The 12,254-nt window shown below is 41.1% G+C and overlaps 1 protein-coding gene across 2 annotated transcripts in view; it reads right to left on the reverse strand.

The window, feature by feature from the left end:
• The window catches only part of prex1 (phosphatidylinositol-3,4,5-trisphosphate-dependent Rac exchange factor 1), a 79,227-nt gene that overhangs the window by 2,887 nt on the left and 64,086 nt on the right, over positions 1 to 12,254 (reverse strand). Inside the window, exons 27-39 of one of the 2 annotated variants that reach the window (XM_085443241.1) lie at positions 10,572 to 10,660; positions 9,826 to 9,908; positions 9,117 to 9,207; positions 8,884 to 9,012; positions 8,750 to 8,791; positions 7,734 to 7,951; positions 7,180 to 7,282; positions 5,084 to 5,227; positions 3,371 to 3,485; positions 2,731 to 2,797; positions 2,543 to 2,587; positions 1,823 to 1,998; positions 1,501 to 1,603 (exon numbers count right to left, since the gene is read on the reverse strand). In XM_085443241.1, the coding sequence (XP_085299367.1) occupies positions 1,501 to 1,603; positions 1,823 to 1,998; positions 2,543 to 2,587; positions 2,731 to 2,797; positions 3,371 to 3,485; positions 5,084 to 5,227; positions 7,180 to 7,282; positions 7,734 to 7,951; positions 8,750 to 8,791; positions 8,884 to 9,012; positions 9,117 to 9,207; positions 9,826 to 9,908; positions 10,572 to 10,660 (1,405 nt within the window). The remainder of the gene's footprint in view (positions 1 to 1,500; positions 1,604 to 1,822; positions 1,999 to 2,542; positions 2,588 to 2,730; positions 2,798 to 3,370; positions 3,486 to 5,083; positions 5,228 to 7,179; positions 7,283 to 7,733; positions 7,952 to 8,749; positions 8,792 to 8,883; positions 9,013 to 9,116; positions 9,208 to 9,825; positions 9,909 to 10,571; positions 10,661 to 12,254) is intronic. The other variant, XM_085443242.1, reaches the window with a different exon arrangement.

Raw genomic sequence — 12,254 nt, forward strand, 5'->3', positions numbered from 1 at the left:
AATAGCGCCTTTACACATGACACGTCCACTTATCATCATGGCAGCAGGCCATTTGTGCACTAACACCGCTGAGTGGTCCCTGTTCTCTTTAGCAAAATTGATGCAAAGAACCTCTCCCTATCGTTAATTCTCAACCACTCTGCTTTTCTTAGATACTCAGTTGTACTCGTTTATGTTACGCTGTTGTAGTTGTGCTTTTTAGCATTAAATGTCTTTGCCAGTCTTTTGTTACCATGTCAGAACTTTTTTCACCTTAAACTAACTAACTGGAACTGGCGCTTAGCCCAACTCCTGAAAAACAACCTCACACCATTATCCCCCCTCCACCAAACTACACTTGGCACAATGCAGTCATGTACGATCCTCCTGGCAACCGCCAAACTTAGGCTTGTCCATCAGATCGCCAGATAGAGAAGCGTGATTCATCACATCTCCACTGCTCTAGAGTCTAGTAGCAGCGTACTTTACATGGATCTGACTGGATCTGATGCTTTGCATTACGCTATGTGATGTAAGGCTTGGATGCAGCTGCTTGGCCATGGAAACCCATAACATGAAGCTCTATGCACTATTCTTGTGCTAATCTTAAGGCCACATGAAGCGCCTTGAGGCGACTTTTGTTGTGATTTGGCGTAATATAAATAAAATTGAATTGAATTGAATTGAAAGTTTGGAGGTCTGCAGAAAATTTGCAGAAAGTTGGTGACGTGTTCACAATATTTTCCTCAGCATCCGCTGACCCCGCTCTGTGATGTTACAAGGCCTACAACTTCATAGCTCTACTTTTGTAGAAGTAGTCTGCATGTCTACCTGCATGATTTTATACACCTGTGGCCATGGAAGCGATTGGAACACCCGAATTCAATGATTTGGATGGGTGAGTTAATACTTTTGGCAATATAGTGTATATGGGGATTCCAAATATCACGTTACTTTGGACCTCTGACCTCTTCCTCAAGCTCAAACAAGGTCAAACTTTGATTCTCAGCATCACATTGTAAGTATGACATCCAAATATCATGCCACATTTGACCTCTGAGCTCACCTTTACATTTTACTACTCTGCCTTTCTTTCAGGTTGGCCCCAAAGTATGTTATATCTTTAGAGAAAGTGTTGTCAAGAGAAAAAATTAGCTGCCTAGTTGGTTAAAAATATACTGTAGTAAAATATTATCTAAGAAGCTCAGGTTATTCATGTCCAGATATTTACAAATCAGTACCTATTATGCCTTACGTACTCCTACATTGTGCTTTTGTAATCCAAACAAACACCTGTCATGCTACTGTCCAACAAACTTCTTAAAGTATAAAGAGAACAATAAAAACAAGATACAAAAAAAATGCAACACTGTTTCCTTAAAAGTAAATAGTGCCCAGAGAGTGCGCTGCCCTGTCGAAGGATTGTGCTCTCCAAGTGTTTCTTGTTTTATATAATAAAATAGTTGACTCATATTTTATAGTCTTGATTTTAACAGGACTGAGATCTTCTTAAAGGTTTACCTGTTTACGCATTATGTCCATGGTCTGCATGATGCAGCGCGGTATGAGGCCATGGTTCCTGGCTAGGATCATTGCCTGCTCCAGTGTCACAGTCAGAGTACATCTGCAAAGAACATGAAGGCCAGTGATTAATAGTGTGTGTTCCTCTGCAATAAACCCAAAAATGAAGTAAAATGAATTTGAATGGCGAGGTTAGGATGAGTTTGTGAGGTTCCAATGGGGCATGTCATTGACTCTGCACTGTGTTATTTTTATGCAGTCTGACAGTCCAGTGACACAACAAAAGCAGCATAATAATTCTGTGGTGTGGTGCCACACTGACCTCTGCATCCCTGTGCCACACATGGTGATGTGGCAGGCTCCCAGGCGGTTACACAGCTCAGAGGACACACACAGCACGCTGACACCTGACTGGTGGCCTTGGGCATTCGGGCGCATGTTGATGTACGACTGCATTAGCCGACAAAGGTCGTCCAGCGTGTTGAGGGGTCTCAGCAGCTACGGGGAGGCGGGAGGAAGTAAAGGTCAGGGAAGGTTAGCCGTTAAATGCACTGCTAACAAGATGATTCAATAACACATCACAAAAGACGTCACCTTAACAAGCCGCTTAGACTACTGTTGACTTTTTAAATCGCTTTCAAACCAAGCAAATTAAAAAGTCTCTCATTACCAAGACAAAAAAAATGTATTGAAGTGAACAGAACACTTCAAAATAATATAATTATATTCATGTGAAATATTTTAAAACATGGGACTAGTAGAGTAACTGACTTGTAAGATGGAGAACAGAAATGGGGAGAAAACAACCATCAAATACAACACAAGAAAGTCTAAATCTGCAGTCTTTCTCTTTCTATATTAAAACTATGATCTATTCAGTTTTAATTACTGCAATCTATTTCAACTACAGTCAGTGTGGGACACTAGAAGTTCAAATGGACACCATCTATAATTGCTGGGGTTAGTTGGAGTTAACGGGGAGGGTCTTGACAAGCTATGGAGGAGTTTCCGGTGGAGGGAATGACACACCAGTTCATCTTACTTTGGAAATGCTTGGTTGAAGGTCTCTAACTTCAAGGCCCAGTATCTGTGCTTGCATTTATATTCAGTCACAACAATATATATATATAAAAAATTGACTTATGTTACAATAACTAGACAGATGCTACATATGAAAAGACCATACAGACTACTATAAACTCATCAAGGTTAAAAACAGTATATATTTACCTGGTCTATCTTCATTGCTGTGGTGTTGGAGTCTGTAGGGAGATTTGACTTCTCCAAATAGAAAGCTCTGTGAGGAGAGAAGGATTACGTTCTCAGTTTTTTAAACTCTTCATCGGGTTGGAAAAATTACTGATTTGCATCCTGTGACTCACTTTCGTTGGAGAGCTGACTCATCTAGTATCTACAGATTTTGTAACTGCTAAACTGAGTATTTCATAATTTATTAATGCCGCATTGTTGAATCACTTTCTGGGAATTAGGGTGCACATATCAGTGACCACACACGATGTAAAAACACTGGTATATAATAGATATAGCACATCTTCAATCATAAACCATTAAAACTTCAAGAGTTAACATTTATATTGTTCAACACGTTACTACTTGAGAAACAGTACCACAGTCATTTTGCTGTATATGTAGCTAAATCCTGTTCGTTCATGTGGGAACTGCTCAAGGACTCCTCTGGATACATGATTAAGTTCTGACCTTGAAAGCTTGACTTTCACATATGTAATATACAAAGTGCAGTTTCTGCTTGTTATGCAACACCAAAGGGTGAACTCTCCCCTTGAGGTGAAACACATCTTCAGTGCCAGGAAAGCCAGTGAAGAGCGGTAGTGAAGAGTAAAACAGGTACCTGAGCCTGCGGTAGTAGGCCTTGACTTTCTCCAGTGAAACAGCATTAGTGCGCTGCTGGAAGTCCTCCATGGCAACGCAGTCCTGCTGGGACGCTCCCTCTGGACGCTCCAAAGCTGGAAAAATAGAAGCCACATAGTTAGATCTATGAATATTTAGAGAATGACACACGTTTTATAACACTGCCTCTGTGCACCACCATAGTAGAACTCAAACCAAACAGTCCACACATGACTCAAGTGTAGACTTCCAACTATAATTCAAGGGATTTGGTTTAGGAATTGCAGCCCTTTTATTCAGTCTCTCATTTTCAGGCTCAAATGTAATTGGGTTAACTAACAATTTTAAAGATAAGGACTGTATTTAATAACTGGATAAATGGTTTTTATTTATTTATTTTTTGGTGTTAGAGCATCGTCTGCAGACCCGACGATGTTTCCATGAACATGCTTTACAGCTTCTCTTTATCGACCACTTTTCACACACGGTTGCTGTACGCATACAGCCGGCTGTAGCTTTTCAGTTCACAACTTGACACACACCAACACAACAGCATAGATAGCACAGACGTTAAGGCGGCGAGGCGTGATTGCAGGTGCCGCTCACATGCGTCCGTCTCCCCTGCAGCAGCGCTGCAGACCACACCCCGCCACACACATTAACCAGGTAAAATACATATTTAGGCAGAATTTTGCAAATATCCATTTTTTCATTTTTTTAGCAGCATAGTGCTTTTTTTCCATTTTTAAAAAAAAAATCAGGTCAAGGCTCCAAAAGCCCAAAGGCGATATGAGGATGGTGGCTCACAACAGTTTTTGTTTTTTTGTCTTTCCTTTTGTTATATTTCTTTAAGAGTTCAAAATGTGTTAATTACATAAATAAAATGTAATTTTCTCTGTAGCACTTCATGGATTTCATAAGCAACACACCTCAGTTGTTCACACAAAGCATAAAGGTAAAAAACAATATATACAGTGTCGTCTTCATTTTAGATGTCAAAAAGTATTTGCGGCTCTGAGTGTTTTCTTTTGCGTGGAAACCGGGTCCAAATGGCTCTTTGGGTGTTAAAGGTTGCTGACCCCTGGCCTATGACTTTAACTTAATGTAACGTTTGCGTGTGTGAGTGTGCATATATGTGACAAAAATATATCCTCATTATATATATATATCACTGTGCTTCCCCATAGGCTGCAGTCAAGACTCTTTTCCAGTAGGTGGCGATGTTCATCTGCAAATCTGCACTACTAAATGTTTTGGAGCACTGTTGTATTCGGAAATACACGGTAAACAATATGGGGTCTCTCATGAGATTAATGATCCGATGAGGACTCGTGCATGGAAAATTAGCAGCTAACTGGCAGACTGGTATAATGCTTTACTTTCATACTAGGCTGACAAAGACTCAGGGAGCGCTAAAGTGGGTGTTTTAAATGGTCAATACAAGGCTTCAGTCTAACTTAATAAAATCAAATAAAGTTCTAAGGAAACGCACATGTGTAAGAGGCTGAAAGGCTGCATGGTGCATTGAGTGTTTTAATGATCCAAGGCTATATGTGTAATGTATATAAGTGAATTTGTGCCTGATGCATTGTATGATTTGTTGCTTGTTCCACAGTAAAAGGTTTTGAGTAGATACTCGGCTCTACTTGCCAGCGCTACGTCATGTTTTACTAGCTGAACTACACCCTGGAATTATGTTCTTTGCCTTTCTTACCTCTGGTGAACAGGACAGTGTGGAGTTTGAGGCTGCCTCCATTCTGCAGCCGACTGGGGAGCTCATTGAAGTGACAGCTGTCCAGGTAAAGGGTGACCCTCAGGGCATGCCTGGTGCCCTCCACCTGGTAACACACTGGTGTGTCTGCAACACACATACAGAGATGAGGGAGAAGTTAAAAAAAAAACAAGAAACAAAGAAGGTGTAGGCGTGCCCTTCTTGAAAATGAAAACATGCAAAGCGTGTTGCATTACATTTTAATACATTTAGATATTGTGTACTAAAATGTAATGCTGCATATGTCTAGCAAACACATATTCAGAGTTCATTAATAGCTGGGTGTTAAATCAAAAGCTAAAAGAAAAACTTAGGACAGTAACCTCACTGAAGATTGAATTTATTGAATTATTTGATTTATTTTCAGGGTTTTTTCATTTGGTGACTGATTCCAAGTTCTCATGGCAGCTAGCTGCTAACACTGTCAACCTCTGGGCGACCACTTTTGATCACAAGGCAGCTGCACAGCGAGGTGGGAGGCAACGGGTCTCCGACCAGTTGCAGTCTGACTCACACTGGCTGCAATCACTTTCACACAGATGAGTGGAGGTTTGCAAATAACTGCATTCTAATTTATAAACACAGACAGACTGCCAGATCCATGTGCAGGACAAATAAACAGAGGCACCTGATTTCTGTAATAACCCTTTAAATTGCATCAATATCTGGCACATTTTTAGAAATTGTAAGTTTGAAAGAAATTGTGATGAATCTATAAAAAAAATATGAGATAAGTAATCATTTATAAATCTGAAGCTGACTTGTGCTCAGTTCTCCTAACCTTTTCTAGCAGTGATACATGAGCACTTGTCAGAAAATGGGAAAAAAATGACCTTTGCTGCGTGACCTCTGGGGTCAATCCTTTTTTCTAGAGAACCTACCAAGCAATAACCTTGTGGAATTGGCTGTGATCCTTTCAAGGTCCTTCAGACTCTGTGGTGCTTAAACGTCTGTACCTTACATATACCTCTCATCCCTCTGAAAATGCTGTTAGCAAATCAATAGTGTCCAATGGACTGTGACGCCAAAAACCATCTACCTGCACTGCAGCAGTCTGAGCTGATGTCAGCAAAGAAGCTTGGTTAACATTAACATTTTTTAATAGCAAACTGTGCCAGACTGGACCTGTAAAGTATATCTATCCCCACATACCTGCCATACATAAGGAATACAATACTAATGACCGATAGCAATACGTTAGTGCATGCACTGAGTGATGTTTTTGTGTAAAATACATGCAAATGTGCACAAAATATTTTCTCCAGCCAAGCATGAACACAGAATAGCAAATTCCTGCTTCATCCACAGATTTGCCTTTTAAAATGGGAAGTGCACGTTGCGCTTTTCCTTTGAGCAGCAATCTCTGCTGGCCACATTGAGGCTGTTGAAAAGAGGAGCGATTCACGATGCAGTCATCCTTTGTATCTTTGACTTTAAGGGTTTCCGGTAACCCAGAGCACCTTTAGTGAATGCAGATACCAAGCTTATTAAAGCCACAAATGCACCCAGTTATGTAAAGATGTCCACAAAGCCCACTCTGAACAACCTGGTTGCATCCTCAGCTGAAACTACAGCACTGCACTATAATAAATGCTTGGACCCTTTGGTGAATTGGCAGGAGAAAGCTTACTATTATCATGGTTCAAAGAAATATTACTCCAATATACCGCATACTGCAATTTGTGTTCTTAAGTACTTCAATATTGTTTTTATATTATAGGGGTGCTTATGTGACATATGTCAAGTGTCTCTCAGCAGCAATAAAGATTAAAAGAGGCGACCTTGATATCTGAAATGCTCTGCCCTTGTTTAAGGTGATTTATGGAGTCACCACAGATCTGTCTGAGTTCCTTTTCAGCGGCTCTTCATGGAAAAGAAAATGAAATCTGCAGTGGCATAATGGCAATTTCACCCTAAGCAGCGACCACGCATCCACACAATAGAAGTTCATTCAGAATTGGTGAAACCATACAGCTGCTCATTAACGCCAGTGCGCTTTGAATGAGGCAAGTCGGTCTTTGTTGATGGGAGTCTCTTACTTGCTACTAGACACTCATCCTCCAGTTGCCTGAAGAACACAGTGACTTTGTCCAAATCCGACAGGGCCGCCTTGGTGTCCTCCAGCATGGTCCGCTCCTCTTTCTGCCCGAGGAGAGAAAGAAAGCTCAGAAGTTGCACCAGAGTAAGAGTTTGGGTAGTTGTGGTGACAGCTGTGTGGCTACAAAGTCATACAGACTTCAGAGTATTTGATTCAGAAAGACACACACACAATAAGAAAAAGCTGCAACAGGAAAGTTATTATTTAAAATTTACGCCAAACTATGAACCTTGTTGTTTTTTCCCCTAATAGGTAAATAAAGCTACTTTCGGCTGCTTCCTCATTCATGAGCACTCACCACAGCAGGAAGCGCTGCATATTTGATTTGGCAGGTTTTTACATCAGATGCCCTCACTGAGGCAGTCCCCCAAGGGATTCGTGCCTCTTCCCAGGCTCGAATTGAGCATCTTTGGGTTTAGTAGGCAAATTTGCAAACTACAACGCTATGTAGCCAACTTTCTAAGAACCAAACAAAAATACAAAACTTGTCCTCACCAGGTGTGGAGCCAGCGTGGACTGGAAGTGCAGCAAAATACCAATGGCGGATATCTGCTCTAGCCACTTGCGGCTGGTTTCCTTGCCGTCTTCTTGGTACTCGCCGGCATTGTTGAAGCGAGAACGCAGTGCAGTCAGCACCTGTTCGGCTAGCGTGCACAGAGCAGCCGTCGCCGCCTGGCAGAAGATCACGTCCCTTCGCAGCTGCAGAGATGTGTCTGGTATTGGTAGGGGAGAAAGAAAGGAATGATAACGCCAGTGACATAGAGAGTTCAGGGGGCACGCGACTAGGGACTTATGAGGAGTTGAAGTGGGTGAAAAAAAGCAATGAAACCAAAGAGAACAACATAAAACAACATCTGCAGCAGAAAAAGGAAGTTCACTGTGGAGGAGAGGGTAAGGTATCCAGTCTTACTGTAACCTCTCTTATTACATATCCTGAACTTGCTCTAATGCTTACAGTTGATTCTATTGGCTTGAATACCATGAGAGGATATCTGCCATTAACTAATGCCATATGTCACTGGAGAAAGTTCAGACTGGAGTATGTTGTGCTCTGAAACCAATCTTCATTCCAGCACATAGTCACACATCTGATTATGACCTTTTTGACAAAAATGATGCTAAAACTTTGATTTAATGATTTGTATGATTTGATTGCACTGGAAATGTGTTCATTACTTTCTAAATAAACCTACATAAATATACATGTGTATGTATGGGATCCTTAAAATGAGGTTTTAAAGATTTGCAGAATTCCTGATGTGAAATTGGCTGTAAGTTCATATGATGGATGACCTCATATGCAAAGAGCTGTTAGAATAATTTTAAATGCTCCTGTTTTGAGACCTTTCTGGCTGCTTAAGACCTGAGTTCTGCTGGGCGACTGCACGGTCCACCTCTTCTGTTAATTTTATGGAAAATTAGAACTGGATTGAACCTAGTCTGATTATCTGCTGCTGAGCTGATCTGAATATAAACTGATTTTCTCTTCTACCAGTGACACGGTGCTCTACCTGTGCACTTGAGCAGAGCCAGGAGGATCTGATTCTTTCCATCTATAAAGAAAGAAGAAAAAACAAGATGGAGTGAGAGATTGTAACTGTATATGAACACGTGGCATGCATGCACGTATGCGTTTTCTACTAACCATCCACAAATCTCTGTAGGCTCTCCACCAGGGTTTTGATAGAGGTGGGCAGGTTCCAAGGGTCTTCCTGGATGTTCTTATGGATAACGTAACGACAGCGAACAGTCCAGTCTTCGGTTTGGCGAAACTCTGTTCATGTTAAACCAGAGAACTTGTAAGCCTGTGCGCCAGCTCTCTGACAGAACCGTAGTGACACCTTTCGACAGTGCTTACACACACAAACAAATCTGTACCTGGCTGGCTGTGGTCAGAATAAAAGTGCTTGGTCTCCTCGCAGGCCTTGGTCATGACGGGTCCTTTGAGCAGACTGTTGATTGAGTCAACCTGCGTGCAGGAATAAAAGCATGCACACACTCAGTTAATGAAGCCAGTTTTTCTTCTAGTTCACTAGAGGTTTTCCAGAATTAACAACAACAAGGCTTGTGTTAGCAGGCCCCCTGAGCTGCTGTTTACATGTGCAAAGAACTACTGCAGCCAAAGTAGCTGTGCCCCTATCACCCCCCAACTCCACCAGCAGGGAATCAAAGGACATCAAGAAGAGATGAAACGACGGACACATGTCTTCAACTTAGTCCGTGCATCAGTGAAAGCTTGTGCGTGTTCAAGGAGACAGAGTGGAGAACAGAGAAAGAAAGGAAGTCATGAGATGAGAGAGAAAGCCAGAATCCCGAACAGAGGACAGCAAGCCGCATGAGGTAACTCAGCCCAGATGCTGACTGATTACCATCACAGTGATCTGTTCCAAATGGTTAATGCTGACATGTGTGTTCCCTGTTTCTTCATCTTTAACTTCTACATCTAGTGGCTGAGTTTAAAGTCTGTTTAAAAACTAGGGTTAGAGTTAGGCCTGGGCTTAGGCAAAGCACTTTGGGGAAATACAGCAAAAAATTCCAAGTTAATCAGGAATTACTTACTTACTCCGAACTCAACGGTCGAACTAACCTGGTTGAAAAGGTGCTCGAGGCAGCCGTGCAGCTTGTCCTGTTTGTCAGAGGGAATCCTCATGTCGCACGGCAGCTCGTCCCCTAGTTGAGAGTAAAAGCAAATAGCTGATGAGAGGCAATAATCACACTTTCTACAACAAGTATTAATTTTTATTCGACCATCTGGGCTTATTAAAACACACTTCTCTCCATCTGTCACTGCAAAATCTGACCTGAGCATCATATTAGACCGAATGAAGGCTAATAAATTATTACAACGCAACATCTCAGCGTGAGCTGTTCATGACTTAACGCTGATAAAAAACAAAGCAATAAATAGCAGTGGACACATACTTGGCTCGCTGCACATTATTGTGGCTTTAAATGAAATGCAGCTTCTATAATATCCAGCCACAGTCACCTCCAAGCTATATCTAGAGGATTTCTGTGTCTTGGGAAAAAACAAGGTAGCACAGAGTAAATCATGAGACGGCTCACACAGATTTATTCTTACGGAAATATCCTTTATTTCTTGTTTTTAAGCATCCAGAAGTGTATGTTTGCATAAGCCTAGCTTATATTATTTACATCCAATTAACTTTGGAACAGAGATCCTTCTTTTTTCCTTTGAGCTGGCTTTTCATTCCAACATCAGATCTGATCTGATCAGTGTGTGGTGTAAAATCCAATGTGGAGGAGAGTCAAAACATTAAATACACCTTGCTTATTTACACATGCACAGATCAACTTAAAGCCGTTTATTACCTGATCCCATCTCATCACTCCCCAGGTAAGAGCTGTTACTTCGCACACTGGTGTAGGAAAGGACGGAGTCTCTGTTGCTGTTGCATTCACTGTAACAATGAGCACACACACACACACACACACACACACAAGTAGCACCCAGTTAAAAAGCATTAGGGAAAAAAGGGCTCATTCCGTTCTTAAACCACAGAGAGAATTTGGAAAGCTGCATCTAGTAATTATGCTGCCAAATAATCCTTGTGATTGTAAATGCCTTTTCTGATTTACAGTATATGAAACCAAAGGCAATTAAACGCTTCTCATAACAACAACAACTGCTGCTGCCTTACACAGAGCTGCATTCACTAAAACTGTAGCTATATCAGATTCCCAAATAAATCGGATATAAATCGCGTGTGCATAAAATGGAGCTCTCCACTTTACAAAGACGCTTTTATGAACAACTTCTTTTCCTAGTTTTCACGTTTAGTTGGGACTGTATTCCTTTCTTCCTTTGCTGGTGTGCGGAGACAATTTCAGCCTTAGCGGGGCTGGTATTTATAGTCATACATCGATGTGATTCACCATGATTACCGGGAGCAAGTGGAAGATTTATGTGGCTCAAATTATACATGGCTTTAAGTGAGCACGCTTGCAATCCCCCTCAGAGAAGCTCAGAATGATTCACAAGCTGAATTACCATGACAAATGGCCTACGAGCGACTACAACCTACAAAACACCATCACTGGCTTTGTGTTGCTTTACTATTATCTGGGCTGGCAGGGTGACAAAGTGGGGGGAGTGGAGCCTGGATATCACCTGCTGGGTTATTCTGTGGTGTCCAATGTATGTAAATTTGTGCTGTTGGGATGGTGGGGGTGGCTACCGTAGAGGTGCTACAATGATAACTTGGCTTGAATGCTCCACTGGCTTCTCATAAATGTGTGCAAAAACAATATCACATACTTACAGTAAAATGATATATGTTCCTCTCTTTATACTGTATTATTCCCTTTTTCTATCCGATTCGTTATAGGGAGCTGCATTTCCTCACTGAATTCAGAGGCATGCACACAAACTTGGCTTCTGCCTTTGTCTCACACACACAAACACACATACACGCAAACACACACACATGGATAGAGAAGGTGACATCCAATTTAGCTTCACACATCTCCTGCCAACAGTGTGAGTACGACTGTGATAATTAACCTGTCGGCAGTAATGGAGAGCAAACACACCTCTGCACACAGCTCTCATGGTCTCACTTACATTAAATTATATACAAGATGATATCTTTTTAATTGTTAATACAGGCGGGGTGATAGTGAACAACTCATTAGCAACTTCTGACATTCCTACTTAAACTGTAGCCATTTGTTATACGCTATTTATGTGCTATTCAATGCAATTTTTTTTAAAAAGGTTTAAAATATGCTAATAATGTCAGCATATTCACTAAAACAGCTTGAATGATTATATTCTTCCACAATCAAATAGACACTTAATATATTTTTAGCACATTTTCCTAGAAAAGATACATATTATAGGTGATTTTTAGGCTTATTTACATATTAGGCAAGCAAGGACAAGAAAAAAATGGTGATACAATCTCTGAGCTTCCTGGAAAAAGTAGATTGGAGACATTTTAGATAGAAAAAATAAAATCTGGACTCAGACAGGGAAGGGATTCAGTGGTTTAG

This window comes from Copadichromis virginalis, linkage group LG20, assembly GCF_057382275.1.
Source record: "Copadichromis virginalis isolate Kocher_CV1m ecotype Utaka linkage group LG20, C_Virginalis_male_GT1.1, whole genome shotgun sequence".
In the NCBI taxonomy this organism is placed as follows: Eukaryota; Metazoa; Chordata; class Actinopteri; order Cichliformes; family Cichlidae; genus Copadichromis; species Copadichromis virginalis.